The 22,759-nt window shown below is 42.8% G+C and overlaps 1 protein-coding gene across 2 annotated transcripts in view; it reads left to right on the top strand.

Moving 5' to 3' along the window:
- The window catches only part of lpp (LIM domain containing preferred translocation partner in lipoma), a 130,998-nt gene that overhangs the window by 81,108 nt on the left and 27,131 nt on the right, over positions 1-22,759 (top strand). For both annotated transcript variants that reach the window (XM_083672220.1, XM_083672219.1), the window contains 2 exons: positions 3,043-3,654; positions 17,299-17,398. In XM_083672220.1, the coding sequence (XP_083528346.1) occupies positions 3,043-3,654; positions 17,299-17,398 (712 nt within the window). The remainder of the gene's footprint in view (positions 1-3,042; positions 3,655-17,298; positions 17,399-22,759) is intronic.

Raw genomic sequence — 22,759 nt, 5'->3', positions numbered from 1 at the left:
CTGCCCTCACATTCCCCTGGGACTCAAATGCATAGATGATGTGATGAAAAGTAGCGTGTTAGAGGGAATATCCGTAGGCTAAAGACACATCCAATCTTTTTTCTGCTTTCTGTTTGCATAAAGAGGCAGTGATACAGTATGTGTTTCTTGCTCAAACCAAATCTGAAACTTGCAAACTTCCAGCTCTCAGTCGCCATCAAACTGCCTCTTGGTCTTACCATGATCCGAATCTGTCTTGTCATAATGTTCTTTTTTTTAAGATGCATCCTTAAAGGGATAGTTCGGGTTTCAATGTTAGACCTCATTTTACACTTACTTGGAGTATTGTAGGTTCATCCAGACACTTTATATATGACCGAATAAAGTGTCTGGATGACAATACTACACTACAATACTCCAAGTAAGTGGAAAATGACGTCTAACATTAAAAAACCTGAACTATCCCTTTAAACTTGAAGTTTTAATGGGGGTGATGGGATAATGAAGCTCACCACAATCCACTGTGTCCCAGTTGTCCTCAGTCATTCTTAGGTGCTGTATTGTAAAGCTAGTAGACGTCTGGTCCCAGACAGGAAGTCTCTCTATGAGAAGAGGTGCCCTAAGCGTTTGCGTTATGTCACATTGATCGATCGTGCCTTCGTCACTTTGGACATCTCTTGGTACAGTAACCTGAAGTCATTCCACCGGATCCCTTTAATTGATGTCATATGTTTCTGAGAGGGCACAACACAGTGGTAGGCATGAACCAGCCTGATCAACGATCACAGTGCAGTATGTTGGACTGATGGTCTTTTAATGGTCATCAGAAAATGTGACTGTCTTCAAAAATGGCCTGTGACTGTCAATTGAGGAAATGATTGATTTATCAATCTAATCTAGTCATGTGGTCTCTTTGTAATTGGATCAGGCTGAGTGGCATTATGAGTGACCATCCTGTACTGTTCTCACGATTTATGAGCCATTCCGCATTTTGATGTTTGAATTAGGCCCATGTATTTACTTGAAAGGTCCACGGCTGATACTGGTGATCCAGTATCAATTACATCATGATAAAGATGAAAAACGTGACCTTGCTGCAACTTATAACATAATTTGAATATTTAACATTTAAATAATTTTCACTTCTCTGTAACTTTTGCAGATTGTATCCTGGTTGCGGTTTCATCACCTAATAAAGGATTGCATTTGTTCACTTAATCTAATTGATGGAAAATGTGCCATGACAATGTAATTATTTTGAGGGGTCCATTTGCATTTCCAGTGCTCTGCTAAGTAAATGTTAGGTTTTAAGGCCTTTATAGATAAATTAATAATCTAGAGTATTTAAAAACCATGAAACATTTAAATTGAGTAATATCACTCCCTGAAGGGCATAGTTGAGATTTTTTTCATACATATGCAGACAGACACACTTTTTAATAAACATCAGCACTAATCACTGAAACAGAAATTGGGGTTAAAGCGTGAAATATATCTGGGGCTTTTTATACGGTTTCCTTTAGGGCTCCTTTGCTGGGTCTTGGTTTAGATTAGTTGGGTTTCAGTGAGATGTGAGCCAGGGGTGTATGTCTCTTCTGAAAACACGTGAGTCTCTTTTTATCAGGGTGCATTACATTTTGTGAACTTAGTACATCCTTCATCATTGGCACAATTCTCAATTCCTTGTCAATTCCTACGTTCTGTTCAACATGGAAAGTACACGGCCAAATACTGTAGCTAATATAAGACCCTTTATTCAATGATCCTGCCTCTGCACCCATCACACTTTGGCAAACAATTGAAGCAAATGAAACCATAGGGGATAATCAATGGGGTAATTCATGCTCAAGTGTTCACCCATCCAAATACCCAACAGTTCTGGCATTATTTCGAAGACATCTCAGCTGGCTAAATTGTCAATTCCTTTTCAGGATCCGAAGACTACTGTGTTCGTCGTTGCTCCATTAATGCAGTAAAATTAGTAATTGATTCTTCTCTTATTTGCCTTTAGGCAGTAAGCTAATAAGACCAACCAAGGTTAATGATAGACCCTTTTTAGGTTGTTTGAGAATTTGACACCGATAAGTGTACAGTAGGTTCTAGATGCAAAACTTAGTTGTGCTGGAGACACTCAAGACCAAATGCGGTAACAGGGGAGACACTCCAAGACACACCAAGCCTGTACAGTAACTCCATCTGTACCACTCCATCTTCTGTCTAATTAGTCCCATCATGTTAATTGACCCCTTGTGCGAAGGGTCACTCAAAAAGATTGAAATTGGACATTTGACTGTGTTCTGTGGTTACATTCAAAGCATTAAATTGAGCCACAGAGCAGCTCTTGAGAGTCCTGGTCCACAGTGGCCTCTTCCCAGGAACACCAATACCACAAATCTCTCTGATTTAGCACCTTCCCCTACACAGCAAGCCAGAGTCAGCACAAGTGTCCTGTGCCATTGCCAACCCACCCTCTTGGCATCCTACACCAAACAATTTATCCTCTTTCTTCATGCTTTATTAGCCATAGTTTATGGCTGGCTGTGGTCAGGACAGTGGAGGGCCTCTGCTGTTGAGGTAGCCTAGCAATCGATACTTAGGAGGCAGGCTGGATAATTACTTGACTGTAAGCCACACCTATCAATAAATACCTCAGGGTTCCAAATGCTTGGCTCCAAGCTTTCACCAGGATTTCAAGTCACTATTCAATAACCTCATTTTCTCATGCAAACCCAATAAATGGCTTTTCAAATGAATGTGCTACTGTTGGTTTATGGTATTAATTTTCAGGTTGGGTCCTTTAAGTCAGAAGGACTTTTCATTTGCCTTTTGTATAATGAGCCAAATAAGTTGATGGAAGCCTTAAACCGTTGGTACTAAGCCCCCACCTATTCATGGCCCTTATGTGTGTGCTCAACCACTGGCTACACTCCACTGAAAATAGATGTAAATTGTCAATCAAGTAGGTGGAGCCAATATCCGCTGTGTGCTGTGTGAACCAAAGGAAAATTAGACAAAAAGTTGAGCAGAGGATTACATTCAACGCTGTTATTTTCTTTTTTTCAGAACTCTGGTGCCCCAGCAGTAACCAGTCCCAATGCACCAGTCACTGGCTACAAGCGCATGGTCATCCCCACCCAGCCACCTCTGACTGCTACCAAGAAGTCCACCCCCAAAGCCCCGGCCCCAGCTGCCTCCTCCACACCCCCTTCCTCTGCCAGCCCAGTGGCCAGGCCTCAGTTCCAGATGGCTCCTCAGCCTATCCCAGCCTCCTATGCCACTGCCTCCACCCCAAGCCAACCCACCTTCAACGTACAGGTGAGGTCTGCCCAGCCAGGCCCACAGCACCAAGCCCCGGGGGCTCAGCAGCAGTTCGCCCAGCAGCCTATCCGTAGCCCTGCACAGGTGCAATACATGCCTGCCCAGCCCAGAGGCCCTGACTTCGCCTATGGGCCTCCACAGCCCGGCTTTGCCCAAGCCCCCCAGGCCATCTACCAAGACCAGCACTATCCTGGAGCAGGGGGACAAGGCCTTGCCTATGGGGGAGGCCCCAGCGCCTGGAGACCTGAGCCTGCTCCTGCCCAGGGCTTCCAACACCCTGGACCTAAGAAGACTTACATCACAGATCCCCCTCCAAGCCTAGCCCCCTACACCGCTGGCCCCATGGTCCCACAGAAGGTAAGAATAGTTAACATCATGCACTGAGACCCACAGTATATGCTGAGTTCTGCATCACCACTCATTAAGGACTGGTGGGAGTTGTCATCATGTCTTAGTTGTTGTAATTGTCCCCAAACACAACATGTAATATTTCCAGCTGGTGATGAAAATGTACCACCATCTTTATCAAATAGACTAAGATTTTCTTTCTTGGTTCATTGCCATCTCGTCTCATGAATTTATGCATGATGAGGAATATGTTGAAAGGCATTTAAACTGTGTGTGCGTGTGTTTGTGTTTGTGTGTGTGTGTGTGTGTGTGTGTGTGTGTGTGTGTATGTGTGTGTGTGTGTGGTTTGTATGACTAAGTGTGTGTATGTGCAAGTTTGTTTGTGCTTTAATTGCTTTAGATGGCAATGCAACAGGGAGCTTCTTACGTCCTTCCTTGAAATGCTCAGAATAAACAGTTGTTTTAACCTTTATGAATTTTTAACAGATCTTTTCTGTAGGGCTTTACACCATCTGATTTCATTTGTCTTACAAAAGGCAGTGTGTTTGTATTCACCTGCACATCTACGCTCTACGTCTGTGTACTCTTTTGCTCTCATTTTATTCAGGAATATGATACACAATTGATTCTATGTAATTGCTTATTAAGGAGTGGGATGTAATTGTCTTTAGAGGTTGAGAGTACTTGTGAGTGTTCTGTTCACTGTAATCAGTGTTTTACAGTATGCAGTTTACACTGAATTGCCTAGACAACTGTATTTCCAACTGTGTTTGAGTAGAGCTGCACACTATAGATTTGAAATATATTGTTAGATCATAGAATTCTCTCTTAGTAGATAATAGATAAAGCTGACAAAAATCACCCTTATGGAAGAACGTCCTGGGGTGTGTTAGGGAATCATCAGCGATTGGAAGTGTTATGTTTACAGGAGGTTAGTTATTATTACTCAAAACAGCAAAATGAACAAAGTACTGATATTTAGTTCAACAAGGGAGATTCAGTACTAGCATATTTCTGTCTTTGCCTTCAGCAGAACTTCTAGGTCACCTCATCTTGATGTTCAGAATTCTACAAAAGGAACACATTCCTTACCTCAAGGCTTTTGAAAAACAGTTTTAATCTTTCCAAGAATATCTGGTCTTTTACGATTTCCTCCAGGATAAAAGACATCGAGTCACATTACAGTAATGCAATACTCTGATGTATACCAGTGATGTTATTTCAAGTGACAGGGTCAGTGCTTTCTGTTAAAGTCAAGGTTCTTTTTCACTGCTGTTGACACAGTTCCTGGATTAACGTATGAAGCTGTGTATAAACAATACCAAAGGTGAGACCACAATTTATTTGATTCACAAAAAAACATTGTGTTATATCATGGAATCATCTTTGACATCCATTTGTAGCCCTTGAGGCTTAACAGAAGGGATTGGGTCAAGTCAAGATGATAAGTTTCAATTAGAACTTAGCCACAGTAGACCATGGAGAAGGATCAGAAAGCGTCGTCATGGCTCAGAATAGAGTATACCATAGAGACCGCTATTGCAGTCTCAACACATTCAGCCGTCGACAATCTCTGGAAAGTACTAGGCCCTTGAGTTTCCTTTAATTCAAGGATTTTATGCTCGCACAAAATGTACAAACAGGGCCTCACAGCCTATGGGAATAACTCATCAAGGACTGTATTTTACTAAATACAAATTAGATAGAACATTGCAGCAACCATCTTTATGTACTGTATTACAAAAAAAAAACTAATTAATTTTGTTCAAAACAAAAGTCTACATTTTGCTTGAAAATACTGCTCCAGTATGGTGCATTATTAGTACAAAAGGTGGCGTTTAATAGATTTGTGAACATGCCTTTGATTTCAGATAAAAGCAAATCTCTCAGTTTGTTAGTATTTTATGTACTGTATATATTTACTATTTATGTTTCTTTCTTAAGAATATAACAACCCTCTTATTGAGAATACTGCACATGTAGCTTTAGCATTAGCGCAGATGCACCATTTATAATTCCTAAAGATTTGTCCAAAACCCTAACATAGTCCACCTCTCTTTTCTAAGTGTCCTTAGGGCATCTTTAATTGGAGGGTGGCATGGGGTCACCACCTTTGTGGCTATACAAGGCCTTTCATGTTGAGCCAGTGGCACTCACACAGCAGGACTGACGGCCTAATTGGACCAGTGTGAATAGCTAATTAGTGTAACGCCTCTTTGCCCTGTGAGACAGTGTGCACCTGATCCCCTGATGCCTGCATGCCCCTGGTCTGGAGTTACTCTTTAGAGTAGTTATACTCCTTGGCCAATAGAGATAGCCCTCAAGTAGGTGACAGTTGACCTTGTAGAGAAAGAAAAGACCCAAAGCCAGACATCATCAGCATGCCAAGCAAATCTACTGTATTTTCAAGGTTTTTATTTTTTTATTTATTCATTTACTTGTATCTCTCTTGAGAATCTCTCTTGCCTGCTCTTTCAGCTGAGATATATGGTAGGACATCTTTGTGTCATACAGTAGCTTACTGGTTTAAATAAGATAGGGCAGGCCATTTTGTTGTATTTTAGTACTGTAGCTGTAGAATAGTTCCAACTAGGATGACAAACTGTGTGTGACTTTGTGGTGACCCGTCTCACGCTTGTCCCTACCCTTATGTTTTACGTCCAACCCTTAACAGTCCACCCTTCCCACCCTTTTAGCTCTAATCTGTTTTTCTGTTTATTTTCCGCCCTGTATACTGCAGTGCTTTCACGCCCTGATGCCAAAATAGAACAGAAACACAATATAAAAGCCAGATTAGAGTGAAAGCAAAATCTGTCAACTTTGCCTTTATCGTCGTCAATCTTGTTGACCCGATGTCATGACATTTTCATAACCTTACACACACGGTGCTAAATCTACTTACTAAAAGTGGGTTGTGCCTCTGTTAATCTGTTGTGTAAACAAACCAAAATGCTAGGCAATTTATAGACCGGTTCACATATTTCTCATAATTATGAGGAAATTATGTCCAATTGCTCAGAGTTAATCATATTTTGATGAACTGTAATGGCTCAGACCCACACGGTAGGGGGTCTATGATTTTGATTGAGGACTTTATTAAAGAGATCATTTCACGTAATTGAGAGTATTCATCGAAGGGCAGCGTCATTAGAAGTCTTAAATCGACTCTTGGGACCAGATGCCATGGTCCAGGCTGCACCTGATTGGCTGGTCTTCCCAGTTCCCTCTTCCAATTGGCTGCTTTCTTGGGTGTGAAGTGAAGGTGTAAGAGAGAGGGGCTTTTCACATCAACAGGGCTCAAGGACACTCAATTACCCAAATCCGCCAGCGAGCGTTTGATCTCTATTGTAGAAAAAATTAACAGATTTCATGGCTGCCGGTTGATATAACAATTTCCGCAAGTCTCTCCGTCTTTCCCAATATTGGAGGAAGGCTAAGCTGGATGATGACTTCTGTTATTGCTGAGCTTGAGTGACATTTGACAGGGGGGATTATTTTGAACTGCTCAACCCCTGCAGGCGGCTAAAGCCCCCTAGAAGGTCAATGATGGTTTCAGCTGTCAAACACTCATGTTAACATTTCTGACATGTCTCCCTTCACCCCTCCAGTGCTGGCCATTTTGCTTTTTGACCTGCACAAGAACATGTACATATGGTCCTGTCAGCACCTGCCCAAAATAGATCTTTTTATGTTTTTGACCTGACATGATCCCGCTTTCGATCATGAAGACATTGCGTCATTGCTCATAACTGGGCATGTGACAGCCTCCACTGTTCACCTTTGGAAGGATGAGATGAGCACTGACATGTCACAGTATTGTGACATGTATAAGTGTTTCTGAAGGCATACTGTAAATCATTTACAAAAACACATTGAAAACATTACACTGTGCAATACACAGTCCAGTATATATGGAGACTGTATGAAAAAGTTAGTTGTCTCTATTACATATTGAATGTATGGTTGAGCATGTACTGTATTTTTATTGAGTGGAAGTAGTCAGCCTCGAGTTTATATGCATCCAAGGAAAAGTGATCAGTTGTGCGTGACAAATAATTTCTACCAGGATGTTTTTCAAGACCACCATGTCCTCAGGTGACTGGCCCTGGATGCGCTGAGACTCAGAGCTTGCGTTAGCCGCTAGGCCTCTGAAAGAGCAAGCTACTGTAGCTGAGCTGGTATGGGGTTACCAGCCCTGCTATAGATTTCCCAGAGAGCACTCTGACCCCAGTGCAGGGTTACACGATGTGACTAAAAGTGAGAGCTCAGAGTAATATATCTGCTGTAGGCCACCAAGCACGTCATATTACCATGGACACATATGGCCCGTGGCCCTTTGACTTTTGCTCATGGGCATACTGTAGCCTACTGACTTCACACAAATCACACATATCATATTGACTGTGTTTACCCTCCAGGGTTAGGGCTATTACCGTGCTACAAAGGCATGACTAGGCTAAACTGGACACAATTTTTTTTTCACAACATGTATTCAATGTGGGTCACATTCGAATATGGTAGAGAGTGCGGTCTTCCGGAACTTTAATGTTTCCTGTATTACACAGTGGTGAAAGGGTGTCTTTCAAGAACCCTCGCCACTGTGCTGCCAAGTCACTAGTGGAGTGGAGCTTGGTTTGGACTCCTTAGTGATTGATATCATAGCATTGAGTCCTTCCTTCCCCTCAGCACTCAGTATCCTCTAGTGACCTCCTAACCCAACCCATTTGTCTCAGAAAAGCGACAGGCCATTACATTGATTGGCAGCCTAGCCACATACTTTCATCTGCTTTGGCCTGTGCAAACTGTACAAACAAGCAATTTCCATTGCAGCATTTTTACCCCAGCAACATTCAAGCTCAAACTAAGAGTAGGATAAAAGTTCCCCTACTGCCTTGGGCCCCACCACTTTATTTGTATTGTATAGTCCCCTACAGATGTAGATGCACAAATAATTATATTTTTCAAATTGTCCCAGCCAGCTACTGTAGCTGTTAACTGAGATTTACAGTTAATACACGAAAATGGCAGTTAGTGGATAGTTTTGCTCTCTATTTTGCTCTAAACTCTATTGAGGATCTAATAGGGAATATCCAAGTAAATGGTTACCCTGACTACTGTTGTGCACACATTCAATTGAGTATATGGGAATTACAGTACAGCTCCTTTATTTTGTGCTAATAAAACTGACCTCTCATTCCATCCAAGGTCCAATACAGTCAAACATGCTGGGTTCTCCTTCTGTTGTTTTCTAATTTTTTTTATCTTAGGTTCAAGCTCTAGGTTCAGATTAATATTGTCAGCAAAGCAATCTGAACAGAATCTAAGAATATATTTAATAAACGTGACAAACAAGAACAGGGCTGACAGTGACTAACAGGTAATGATGGGGACTGAATGAAAGCCCACACAGAAGCCAGTGTGATGACATGATTATCATTTATCAGAGCAGTGTGGAAGGCATGTTGACATCTAATTAAATGTTTATCTCCCAGACACAGGTTTTGCAGGGATTACCTTGCCTAATAGAACATTAAATGCAATATGTTATAGGAGCTCTGCCACATATTTAGCTTTAACAACAAGTATACTGTAGATTAATTTGAAGCTGAGTCTTTGAACCTAGCTCTGAAGTGTCACCATGAATCATTGATTAAATGGTTAGGCATCACATGTGATCATATGTTCATTTATCTGTGTCTTTCATATAACAAATATCCATAGAATAATAGTTTACTGCTATATCTGGAGTGATATGGAATTAAATGTAGGACACAGCTAGGCAAAGATGCTTGTGAACTCGGCAGGACTTCTTTATCGACTAGATAAATGTCTCTGATTAGAAGAGAAAACCCAGTCTGGTCCAACAATGGTAGGCAAAGTACAAGGAGCTGCAGGAAAAGCATAGGGTATTTGGTTCAAGCTAGGGTTCAAATCAGGCTGTTTGTTTATCAGTGTGTAATACAGATACAATTGTTACCTGTGTCAGATTTACATTTATGGCATTTAGCAGATGCCTTTATCCAAAGCGACTTACAGCAAATACATTTGTTTAAGTAAGTGAATCGTCTATCCATCAGTCATCATAAGATAAAGTAATCAATGCTCAAACCAGGGTCCATTGGCAGTCACAATGCTTTTTAACAGGAGAAAAACTTATACAAGGGGGTAGTGGGGGTGAAGAGGTCTCTAGGGTTAGGGTTAGTACAGGGGGGTAGTGGGGGTGAAGAGGTCTTTAGGAGGGACTGTTAAGATGTAGCCTGAAGAGATGGGTTTTCAATCTACGGCGGAAGATTGGTTGTCACTCTGCAGTCAGATGATGTCTTTAAGAGAACACACATAGCACACATCAGCACAATTTCATGTTGCTTCTTTAAGAAGCCTCTAGATGACCAATGTTCAAACAAACCAGAGTTGAGTTTATATAGTTTCAGACTTAGCAAGCCACTTGTTGAAGGTTGAACAACAGGAAATGGAGGGGTGGGGGAGGGGTGTCAGAAATGCAGCTTTTGTAACGTTGTCAGACAAATTGCCTCTCATTGAGAGTTGAGGTGGGCTCGGTGGGGGGTTGCGTCTGAATGTTAGCACAAGTTGAGATTCAATTACACGCCAGAGAAAAGGCTCCAAGGGACAATGTGAAGGCTACTCTCCAGCCCCGGTATCACTGGCTGCTCTGCAAGGCTTGTTCTCCCAAAGCATAATTACATTGGAATGAATTTAGTGCTGCATCAAAAAGTTGTGACAGTTGCTTATACTTGTCGCCTCAATGATCATGGACAATTTGAGCAATCAAGTCTATTTGCAGACCACGCTGGCTGAATTGTTCGCATTGCATAGCTGTAAGCTATAATTGGGTAGTTTATACGGTAGCTGTGCCAAAGAATGCAAAGAATGTCAGGTTGGTGGTCGCACAGGCTCTGGTTATTGAATGTTTCACAGAGTAAAGGTCAAAAACGTGAATTTGATACGTCCTTATATTTCACTTACTCTCTCTCTCTCTCTCTCTCTCTCTCTCTCTCTCTCTCTCTCTCTCTCTCTCTCCTATCCACCACGCTGGGATATCCTCACACCAGTAGGAGCCTGGCGCTACAACGCTGCTGTTGGCCTTTAGTTAATCCCTGCAGTAACAGCATGCAAATCACAGAGATGTGAGCTCCAATCAAACAGAGAGCACGGTGATTCAGTCTGGCTTTTTTGTGTGGGTGGTCCCTTAATTGGTGTCCCCACACACCCAAAATGCTGACAGTTACTCCCGAGTCCTGACTCCAATCGCCAGTTCATTTGTCAGCCATAAGCCTCTGTAGATCAGGCGCGTTTGTCAGAGAACCTCCCATAAATAATAAGGGCCTGCCACCCCCTGCTCCTCTGGCTCCTCTGAGAGGGCCTGCATGGGCAGTAAATAATCGGCTGGATCGATACCTGCCACCACAGCTCAATGAGCTCTGGCAATCTCAAATGTCTGAACAGTTTGTTTATTTTCTCTGCTTCGGACCTCTCTCACAAGTGACAGGCCCAGAGACAGAATTATTATGCAGAATTATCATGCAGAACAGAAATTGTTGTGAAGCTTGTAGGGCTATATACAGTAATCATTGTTTGGACTGGATGAATAACATAATTCGACCCAATCATCAAGAGAGATCACTGGATGTAATTCTCCTCCAACTCGAAATTTACATCCAGCATTGTGATTGTTTAAGAAAAACTGATCAGTGGAATAATGTAATTAATTCAATAAAGTAGCTTACTTTGGTTAATCAAAACAGCTCTGGGCACTTCATTGACACCATTAGACAATGTGTTGTGGTATTGATCTTGGTGATCTGCACACAGAGGAGGATTTAGAAGGAGACGGTGCCCTGACTCCTACGGAGGCGCTGAGAGTTGGCAGAAATGTCTGACACAGTGACCCCTGCTGGTCATCAAGCAGTACAGCATCCTGTCACTCTGAGCTCCTCATCATACCCCATTTGCCCTGCGCGTGGCCACTTGGCCTCTGTCTGCAGGGTGCAGCTCAAATTGGGTTCCTCCGTGTCCTCTATACAACCCCTCTCTGTACGGAAGAGTTCCTATCTTCCTCTGCCTCAAAGTATATATAAACGTGTGCACTTGGAAAGGAAGTATCCCTCAAATGTTTATCTTCTTCTTTTGTGGAGGAGAAGAGTACCTGTGGTGGTGTTTGGACAAGAGATAACCTTCAGGGTGTCATTCAAATCAACCGTTCTTTGCCTGTAGTTGTTTGGTCAAAGGGGAGAACGATGCAGACCAAATTATAGAGGAGATAGACAACACTGTGTATTACAAAAGGGAAGTGAAGGATGCCAGTAAGTTGATTTGGACACTTAAACCTGTGTGAATCTTCATTATGTTCACCACATGTGTTTAAATATAAATTTGTACTACCACACCAGGAAACGGCAGGAGAAGGATGTAAATTCTTACAAAAACCAAGGAGACCTACTCCTCCTAAAATGTAGCGTTTAGTAGTGCATTTATGTAATTATATGTAGAGAGAGGCCGAGGAAGTTTATCTCTATCCCAACAATTTGTGTAGTCATCTGTAGACTTTGTTTTTTTCAGATTGCTTGTGGCACCCCTCTCTGCTCTCTCTCATATTTTCATATATCTGTTTGCAGGGGAAACGTGTCAGTTCCCAACAGATGACCTAGTTTTTATACACGCACAAGCACAGAAAAGGCTGTATATGTACATTAGATTTCTCGGAACAGTCTGAAATCATCCCTTTATATAAAAATTCAATTTGCAGAAAAGATATGGGTGGCTGTGGAAAATGTCAATTATGGAATCCCTTGATTTTTAATTATTATCTCTGTCTCTGTATACAGCTGCTCTGCAGCACCTTTCAAATTTGACTGTTATTTTCTCTCAGCATTTAATTAGAGCCGAAACAGCATGACCTATTTTATTTAGAAAGAATGTATACTTTCTCTGTGCTTGTCAGAAGGCCTTGAGCCTTGAGCTTAATTTGTTTGTTTCCGATAGCCCCGCTGCTGTTTTTAAATGCACTGTAACAAAGCCGATGGTCCTGTATTGTGTGTTGGTTTTCCTCGGCACACAGTGTCAGTTTCTGGTCAAAGGAGAGTCACGGGATGAGCTTCTGTGCCCCCCCCCCCCAACAGAACAGGTACAGTGCTGTTGTCAAGCTACTGTCCTCGCGGACATCCCTAGAGATGCCTCTCACGTGTAGTTGTTGAACAGAATATTTTAGCATGCAAAGCCAATGTGGTCCTTTCCAAGCTTTCTATGGAAGACCATGGATAGCTGTTGATGGGGAAACATTATAGCTACATATGGAAGCCCGGCATTGTAAAACCATCCACCAATATGAACTGGTGTTTTATTATTATCGCTGTTGGGAAAGTTAAGTTATGCGTAATCCTTAAATTATGCATAATCCTTAGGTTTTGTCATGACCCTAGTGTATGCATAGTACAAGGAGCTGCAGGAAAAGCATAGGGTATGCATACAGTATGCAGTGTTTGTAGGTCAGATTCAAAAAGGTCAAATGGTAAACTTAATTTCAGATTGTATGCCCTACGCAAGTGAGTGTGAGACTGATCCAACAATCCATCCATTGTTTTGGTAAAAAGGTCCTCTAAGCTGCTATAATCACTTGTTAAGTGGAGACACAACTCACACTGTTGTTTTATTATTATATAAATATCCCAATCCAATAAATATTCAATCCCATATGAAGCGGCACAAATGGAACAGAGGACCATTTTGCATCTATTATTATTATTCTAATAAGCCGTCTTTTTCCACAAGTGCTTTTTTCACCCTCTCCAAAAAACAATTGGAATTTATGTTAACAGCCGACGCTGGGCAAAAAGCAGGGATGTCAGATTGTGAGCTGAGCCAAGTCCCCGCTCTAAAAGCATGTGCTCAAGCTGCAGATGTACTGACACTAAAGAGCATTCGTATTTTAAAGTCCATCATCATTTAATCTGTGGATAAATGTGTCTGCGAGTGATTAACTCTTTTGTTCAGCTCATGCTGATCGTGCAGGAAATACGTTAAGCCCACAGTAAATAAAGACAATCAGAATGGTTTTAAGGTGTGATTAAACCACATGGGAGTAAAACATAGAGATAATGCACTGCTGATACTGTGGCTCAGGAGACATGGATTATACTGTGCGGTACTTTAAGCATCTCATTTTTACAAGACCATTCTAAAAGGCCTACATAGTCATGTACTAATTCCAGTTCTCTCATCTCTGAAGCCCATATATGACAGAGTTGTTGAGCATAAGTCATTGCTGTAGAATCATTTAAAAACCCTTTTTGCACGACTACTGTGTCAAGCGGTGGTGATAACTTATTCCACCTATAAGAGAGGGGAAGACCCTCTGTCCAGGGAACTACAGCCCCCTGCCCCTTCACTTGCTATCACTTACATCAAAGTTAGGGAGAGAAAGCCTGAGGTCGTGTTATAGGACATATACAGTACTGTTACCTGTTGGAACAGTGAGGTAAGCAAACACCTTGACCACACTACTCTTCCTCTTCATCAGCTCTAACAGAATGACAATTCCACATCCAGTGGTGAAAGGAGCTTTATTCAGAACGGTGGCCGACAGTCAGTCAGAGTTGTGTTGCCATATAAACCTCTCTCTCCCCACTCTACACCATAAGGGTCCTGCAGTCGCTACAGTAGAGTATCATACAGGACTCCACATTGGTCAGGTACAGTTACTAAAGCAACTGATGTCTGTGTTTTCTATTAATTCCATTGATTGATTTAGTACCACCCTGGAATTAGACAGTAATTCTATGCCCAGAGGAACGTTTGACCAACTCATCATCACGTCCTCATCTGCAACGGTTTAGGGTGCATTAGGCAGCTGTTCTAGTCTAGAATGTCTTTGAGGAGTATTTAGGCTCATATCATGATATTTTTTTCTCCCTGGATGGCAGACGGTGACTTCAAACGCTAACCTACAGCATGCTGTGTGCACTGGCAAATTGGAACATTTATTAACACAAACATTTAGCTCTTGGCACTCACCACTCACACTGACTTTAATAAAAAAAATAAAAAAATGGCCACTGGCTCTCTCTTAACGGGTAGGAGCACACTTTACTGAATTGAGTTGGATGTAAATGAAAAATCATGACTCCCACACGTAGATCTCAAGAGCTCCATTGTCACTACAGCACTGAAGAAGCTGAAGCTGAACAAAAACATTGAGGCAATCATATGGTGCGCAGGGAAGCAATTTCTCCCTCTTATTCATGTGAGAAATTATTATGCACTGTCACAAAAGACTTCCTAACTAGGTGCTTTAAACTCTCTGGCAGTGCGATGCTGCGGGGCGTCAGAGAGTGGATAAGGCATAAATGAAGTTTAAAGTCAAAAAACAGATTCTCGTAATGGCAGCATTTCATTCCCCTTTCCAATGTGCTTTTGATGTGGAGATAAGATTAACAGTGCTAAAAACATCCTCCTCTTTCTGTCTCCAAGTAACAACGCTGTGATAATGAGCACATAATGCCAACAGCAGGACATTTCTCAAAGGTATTGAAAAAATGTTGGACACTTTTCATTATTATTCATTAATTGTGGAGCTCTAGCGTGTAGCATGCACACTGATATCCTCTCCAGACTTACATTCAGTTTTGACCATTGCTTTGATCACAACTAAACTATATTCGTTCAGTTCATATGTACAGTTCATTTCTCATCGTTCATTCAAGTTTAGGGGGTTAAGAAAGGATGTCAGATAAGCTTCCTGTCTGATCCATGCAGTGATCCTGATGTTGTGGTTGCATGTCCCTTTTCTGTCTGTCTGTCTGTCTGTCTGTCTCTGTCTGTCTGTCTGTCTCTGTCTGTCTGTCTATCTGTCTGTCTGGGCTGCATGAGGTCCCGGGGACACAGACCCCGGACCAGCCTGTCTCCAGAGGACTGTTTGGCATGGCGGAGAGATTTGCACGTCCAATGTGTCGATCCCTCAGAGTTAATGAGGCCTACTGTGTGGCCTTCTATTATCAGCCTGCAGCACTCTGAGCCAGACAAAGTGGAGCACAGTCATGCATCATAAAGTTTGAGAAATTCCTTGATACACAGTTAACAGTAAACACAGTTCCCCCCATAACCAGGAAATCAACTTGGAGCATTACTTGTTTTGGTAAAATAAGGACGTGGTATATGTTTGGTTTTTTTTACATACATTTTACATGTACAGTCACAGCACAGGAAAAAAAATAAAATAAATGCACATAAATACATTAAGCAGAGATATATATGGCAATCTGTCTAATTAGATGTGTATGTTATTCCAAATATAAACAACAGCTCTGCTTACTCACACCAACCATTTAACCGATACGCTATTGGCAGATGATGATACCTCTGTATGACTCACAGAGCTGAGGATAAATAAGATCAAAATCAGAGGCGTCTCTAACATTCAACCCAGCTCCCAGATGCCACAATTAGAAGCCCCTCAAAGGTCAGCTCAAATCTGGGGCTGTTTTAGAGTATCGGAAATCAAATAATATGCTACAGCAGTCGACCCAGCCACGCATCTGGGTAAGGTCAGCGGAGGGTCACTGGTTCTGAGCAAGTGTGGCAACATACTGTATACTATAGCATCGCAAGGCCCGGCCTCCAGGCCATCTGTGAAGAGGATGTGCACCTGTGACAGGGGATGGTGGAGGGGGGGGGGGGGGGGGGGGGGTTCTGCTATGGCTCTGTACATGACGAGGGGAGAATGTCTGTTGAGAGGAAAGCGTTGCAGTATAGGAAGAAGTGTGAGAATGTTATGTATCACGCAAGTAGGCTTAGAACACTCATATAGTTGTAGAACACTCATTCAGTTGTTGGTATACATTGAAACCTTTTCTTCAGAGACTTACTTCTGCTTCTCCGTTTCAATATGACTCTCATAATTTCCTAATGCCAAGATTAGTCTCAGTCAGAAAGCTGTTTCGACATAGCTTGCATTCCTGTACATACAGTCGGTGCATACGCACACCATGGTCCTCTGGGTAAAGGGCCGCAGGGGCCAGAGGGGCTAGAGCCAGGGTCAGATTCCTCCACAGGAGAACAGACTGAGGGCTATAATTTGCATGTTAAACACCCAGTAGACAAAACAGCCTTCTGGGATGGTCCTCATTTAGATGTGCTCAAGGCAGAGATCCAGGGGTCCTATTGTTAAAATTGTAATTTAGGCAGGCTTTGAGACTTCACACTATAAAACCCTGCTTCAACCACAGCTGTTGCACCCAGCACATATCTAGAGGCGAGGTTATTGAGTTCTATTTCATGGGGAAATGTTCTGATTGCGTGCATGTAACTGATGTGCTCTTGGGTAAACATTTTAATGTGGGGAGACTTTATTTCCCACCCCTCAACTGTGTTATAATAACTGTGTTATTGCAGGAGGCAATAACAGATACTACAGTTCTGTCTTCCAGCTTGATCAGCGTTAAACAACATGGCCAACTAAGACAATGGGTGCCATTATTGAATACTTTTTGGTGACGTTGTTGAGGTTTAGTGATGTAGAGGGATTGTTGGAGGTGCCAAGGAGCTTCTACATCAAATGTGTGTGTGTGGGTGTGGGTGTGTGGGTGTGTGTGTGGGTATGTGTCGTGTGTATAATCACCATGTGCCTGTGTTGTTTTCCAGGGTCCTGCTTCTGGCAATGCCAGGCCTGAAGAAGAGCTGGAGCGCCTGACCAAGAAGATGCTGTTCGACATGGACAACCCCCCCTCTGAGGAGTACTTTGGTAAGAAATACCTCACTGCCATCCACCTCCCCCCACCAACACACCAGTCTCTTTCATCTGCATACTCCAGTCAGGCACAGAATCCCACCCATACACCACATCAGATGGCTTCAGTGAAATCTGTCACTATGGGCCAAATCCAATAAGCGATGTTAACTGTGACAGTGTCATCATTTATTTATGTAGGGCTGTCCCAGATCGATAGTGACTATAGTGAACAACAGAAACTTCAGGTTGACGGAAGCACAATCTGCCTCACATGAGTGCTTATGAAAACACACAGTGATGCACAGTCAAAGACAAACTCTCTACAGCACTCACAGGTGAGCATAGTCCAGGCGACTACTTGCACTATGTGAGCTAAAATTAGCCTCTGAGCCACAGCCTCTGCCCTATATGTAAGGCCATATACACGCACGCACGCACGCCGGCACGCACGCACGCACACACACACACATCCTGTCTATACTATATAACAAACATTTAACAAAACTTTAAATTCTGTACTAGTCTCAACATCACCTTCAGTCATGATCCTGAATAAGAGATGTATAGTTAGATGAGCACACTCTCACTGTTTCTCTCTCCTTCCTCTAACTCACGGTCCTCAAACAGGTTGAGCCTACTGTAGGCAGGCCTCGAGTACTTATCATAATGAGGATGTGACTGAAATGGGGATGCCAAGAAACCATGTTGACATCGCCTTTTCCTACCATCTATTTGCATGCTGGAGGAAAGTCTTCTTTTGAGAAACAGGTGCATTGGTCACTTAGCAGAAGTACAGGAAACTGCATGGTTCTGTGCGTGTGCATAGAACTGTCTCCCTCTCACCACCTGCACAAGTGCAACTTTTACCAACATTTGTTGCTTTCTACACATTTGAGCCCAGGAGTGGGTGGAGGCTACAGGATGGAGGGCCCAGTAGCTGAAGGGTTTCCGGGAGAAGACATTACAAAGTTATCACTCGATAAAGAGGATGAAAGAGAATGCATTCACCGGAGATGATTCAGAAGCATATTAGCTCTCTTCTATGGTTTCTACAGTATATTTCATATTACACTTGTCTTCAAATGCCTGAGACATTCTATGTCCTCTATTCCTGAGAGAGTCCTGTCCCTCTGCTCCTCTCCTATCCTCTCTTCTCTCTCGTCTGTAATCCTGTAAAGACCCCCACTGCCCCCTGGACTCAGCCTCTATGACTGTACCCTTTAGACATCAACACCCCCCCCCCCCCCCCCCCCCCCCCCCAGCCTAACCGCTCAGTGCATTCAATAGGCGGTTTAAAAAGGCTTTAAATGAGCCATAAACCTTAATACCATGTGTAGGTGTATTATTGTTATATACATGTATTTAACTGGTATTAAGGGATTTTAGCTACACGTTGATGTGCGCTTAAAAGACCATAATTGGTTTGCATTAGACATAGGTCAAATAGATCCTCTGGCTTAAGCAGGATGGCAGAGTCATTTTTAGCTGGATGGCCCTCTAAGCCTGGTTGCCCTCCTTTATAAGCGCGTGTGTGTGTGTGTGTGTGTGTGTGTGTGTGTGTGTGTGTGTCTGTGTGTGTGTGTGTGCGTGTGTCTGTGTAATGTGTAATGTGTGACGTGATGTGTGTGACGTGTGTGTGTGGCCTGGTATTCCCTGCGTGTTCTTCTATACCATACATGCATACACTTGCTTCTGTTTGCAAACTAAGGCACACTGGCCTGCGGCCAGTAAAATGAGGCCATGGGAGCTGTTAAATGGGTCATATGTGAGCTGAGGTAGCCTGCACCGAGTCAGAGATAACGTCTGCCTCTCCAGCTTACAGCAGCTGGGGGTGATGTGGAGGGGGAGGGAGCGGGGGGGTCGGCTAACGGTTAAACAAGGCGACGGGTGAATTAGTGGAAAGATGGAGGGATTATAAGGGCAGGAGTGAATATTTGGGGTGGCTGTGGAGACTCATTACGAGAAAGGAAAAGTTGTACTGCATGCTCACGCTCCTCGGCATCTCTAGATCCACAGAATGCCCCTGACTCCCCACTGAATAATGTACACATACTGTACTGTACTGTACTGCCAGCCAGGGATGCTCCATACGACCACGGCTATGGGAGAAGCAACCCTACATCACAAGAGCTCTGTAATTACAACAAATCTGATTACATTTCAAGGCTCTTCTTTTTTTGGCGGGCATGAGGGGGAATAGGGCGAGCGTTTGTCAAAACCCTAGGGCTAGTAATTAACTAGATTAATCAGAGTGGGGCTGCGATCTCTCTCTCTGCTGGACTGGATCTTTGTCCTCCTATAACAAAGTTTTATTGGTGGAGCTAATTTCTTTGATGAGCTTCTAATCTAATACAGCTATTGTAGGTTTCCATTGGTCCAGAGGGTGTTAATTGAACTAAATTAACATTATAATCTTGCACAGTGATGTCAGGAGAAAAGTTTGCATCCAGACTTAGCCCCATGTACTGTATGTTAATTTCAGTGCAACTTTTCACAACAGCTTCAGTCTGCCCAATATAATAGCTGTACATGTTGGCCCCAGCTTTAGTTTCATTCTCCTTTTTGCACATACAAAGTGTGACCCATGTTGTGTTCAAAAACATATCAGAAGGAAATTTCGTCTCAGATAGAAACCTTTTTGAAAAGTGACTGATTAGCACTGATTTAGAGTTCCAGATTACATTTGAGTAATCTGAAAGATCTTTCTCTCTGCATGTCATCATCCGTCATATTTAATCCACTTAGGTTCTGCGTAGGTGTACTGTGTTTGTGGCAATCTAATAAGACACAGCCACTCAGCTTGCCTTGTAGTTGCCTTGACAGTTGTGCTGCAGAGGAACTTGCACTTTCTATCGTCATTACATCAACGTCGACCAAAACCAGGACACAAAGCTGAATTATTGAAAGGATGATGTGCGTTGTATTATTTACAATTAGTGATGGTGATACTTTCCACTGAACAGCACGTTCTGAAAAACGTCTTATTTTCTTTCTATGGTCCTTAAAAACCTAAATGACAGCTTGAGTTTCTGCCATCATATCGTAAAGAAAATTGATTTTGAGTGGAGAATGTTTGATTATTCGATTTTGAAATCTCTTATAAGATGTTTCAACAGTCAATGAATGGAAGTCAGTTGATGGATCCATGGTGTTCGCTCACACAGAAGTATCTGTCTGAGCTACTGTATCTGGAGAGTCTCCCCTCCAGTTTCATTCCCCGTCTTTGTTTGATGACAAGAGAGAGGAAAGAAAATGGAGGGTTTGCCATGTATCCTCATAATGTCAGCTGGAAAAGCCCTCATAATTTATAAGACACCACACATGAAATGTTCATGAGGAATCTTGGAAGAGTTACTGAATGGCTCTGCAGCTACAATACAGTAACCATTGTAAGGTAGTAGGGGTCTAAGCAGACCAGCTAAGGTAACTGGGTCAGGAAAAGTTTGGGCGCATGAGTCGTGCTCTAATGCAGATGTCTGTATTTCTTTAAAAGTCAATAAAGCCTTGCAAGTTAATGTATTAATAGGATTTCCGTTTAGACAGCTTTGTGCATTGTCCTAGATACTCTGGTTGAATGCATTTGCATATTACTCAGTCGCCTTTAGATTTGCTTCTACTTGTGTGTGTCATAACAAGTGAGACGCATGTCACTGTGAGATGTTTTAACCTCGGTGCTCCCTTAAAAGATTCCTCCTTTACCCTCCCAACTCTTATGCCCATGCACTGAACGGAATAACGTTTAACTTTGCATGCTGGAGTTTTGATGGCTGTTCATTGTGAAAATGAAGTTGAACTTCATAGCCACATGCTATAAATCAAGCACTGTACGGCAAGAGTCAACATAGCATGTATAACAAATCGACATCATGAAGGTTGTGGATGGATTTGGTCTTCATCCCTCAAACATCAATAGAGTTTCTTTAAGGCCAGTACCCTTTGGGATCTCAAAGAAACCAGTTGCCCAATGTTGGCCTTGCATTGTGTGTGACGTGTATGCTTTGGTAGCATTCACTATCAGTAGCGTATCACTACCAACCGGGGCTAGGGCAGAGCTGACGAATCAGAGAGGCCACTGTCTGCAGCCGTCTGGTGATTTTGCTACACCTAGTACCACGGTAGCCTACACATACTGATACCCTTAGATGGGGTTTTGCATAGTACTATACTGCTTACCTATATTGTATACATTAATGTATGGCTGTATTGTATACATGATGTATGCTGTCTGTTGGTGTGTAAGAAGCCATGCATCGAGCTACATGACCCATGCTCCCAGCTGACCCAACATTCAATCTGTATCTTTGATTATTTGTTTTGGATTCTACAGGGGCTGTTATCTCAGAAACATGTAAAACCACATACAATTCTATAGCAGTTTTAGTTGTTAATGGTATGATAGTATGGATGATACTGTAGTAGCAGTATGCCTGCTAGTGACTGAGTAGGTTTTACCAGTTATATTCAGTATGATTTAGTGAATGCCTATCTCCCTCCATCAGGTGTATTCATGCCTTTCTATTTTTCATCCCTACTCGGTTGATAGAAAGTTGGCCAGTTATATAAACACATTTGTAGTTTTCCCTAGCTTTTCCATGTTACATTTTAATTGCTTCATACAGAGCGGTATTTATAACATTGTGAGTTTATGAATGAGACCATAGCCGTTGCTGAGCCATGTCATCAACCCACTTGTAATTGGTCACATGGGTCGGCATTAATAGGGTTTTGAATTCTTAATTACTGTTTGTTGCTATTTTTGGGTGGGGAGGTTTATTTTCCCACACTGTTTAGCATTTCGTTTCGTTAGTTTGTATTTGGGGCCTCTTTCCCAGTTTATTTTCTAATTATCTTGGCCCAGTACTGTGGCTGACCTTGCCATACTGCTTTCTAGTTTCTGAGCCGAGTGTGGCGTGCCAGCACTGGGCCTCTTTCCCCAGCGACAGCAGCCCGCTTTTCGGTGGTGGTTCACGTGAGGTGACCCCTCCCCTTCCTCCCCCGCCAGGCTCGGTGCTCGCTATCCTGCCTCGTTGAGACAGATCCACTGAGGCTTGCAAGATCAGCTGCCGTGCAAGCCCAGCTGAGGCTCCCGGGCACTCACGTTGCTAAATTTCATTGAGTGTGAGCGTTTCACCCCAGGAATGAATAGATGTCCACACACACACACACACACACACACACACACACACACACACACACACACACACACACACAACCTCATTCCTCCCTTTTCCCTTGTACCCCATCCGCTAGCCCTTCTCTCTCCCTGGCACCCATCCATGTCGCTCCTGCCAACCTGTTTCCAAAACATGTAACCTACACTCAGTCCCTTCCCCACACTGCCCTAGGGCCCTGACAGTAATGCTGTGTGGCGTA

The sequence above is a fragment of the Argentina silus genome, assembly GCF_951799395.1.
Source record: "Argentina silus genome assembly, chromosome: 6".
NCBI lineage: Eukaryota > Metazoa > Chordata > Actinopteri > Argentiniformes > Argentinidae > Argentina > Argentina silus.
Note: the sequence above shows the minus strand (reverse complement) of the source record. Positions and strands in the feature narration are given on the sequence as shown.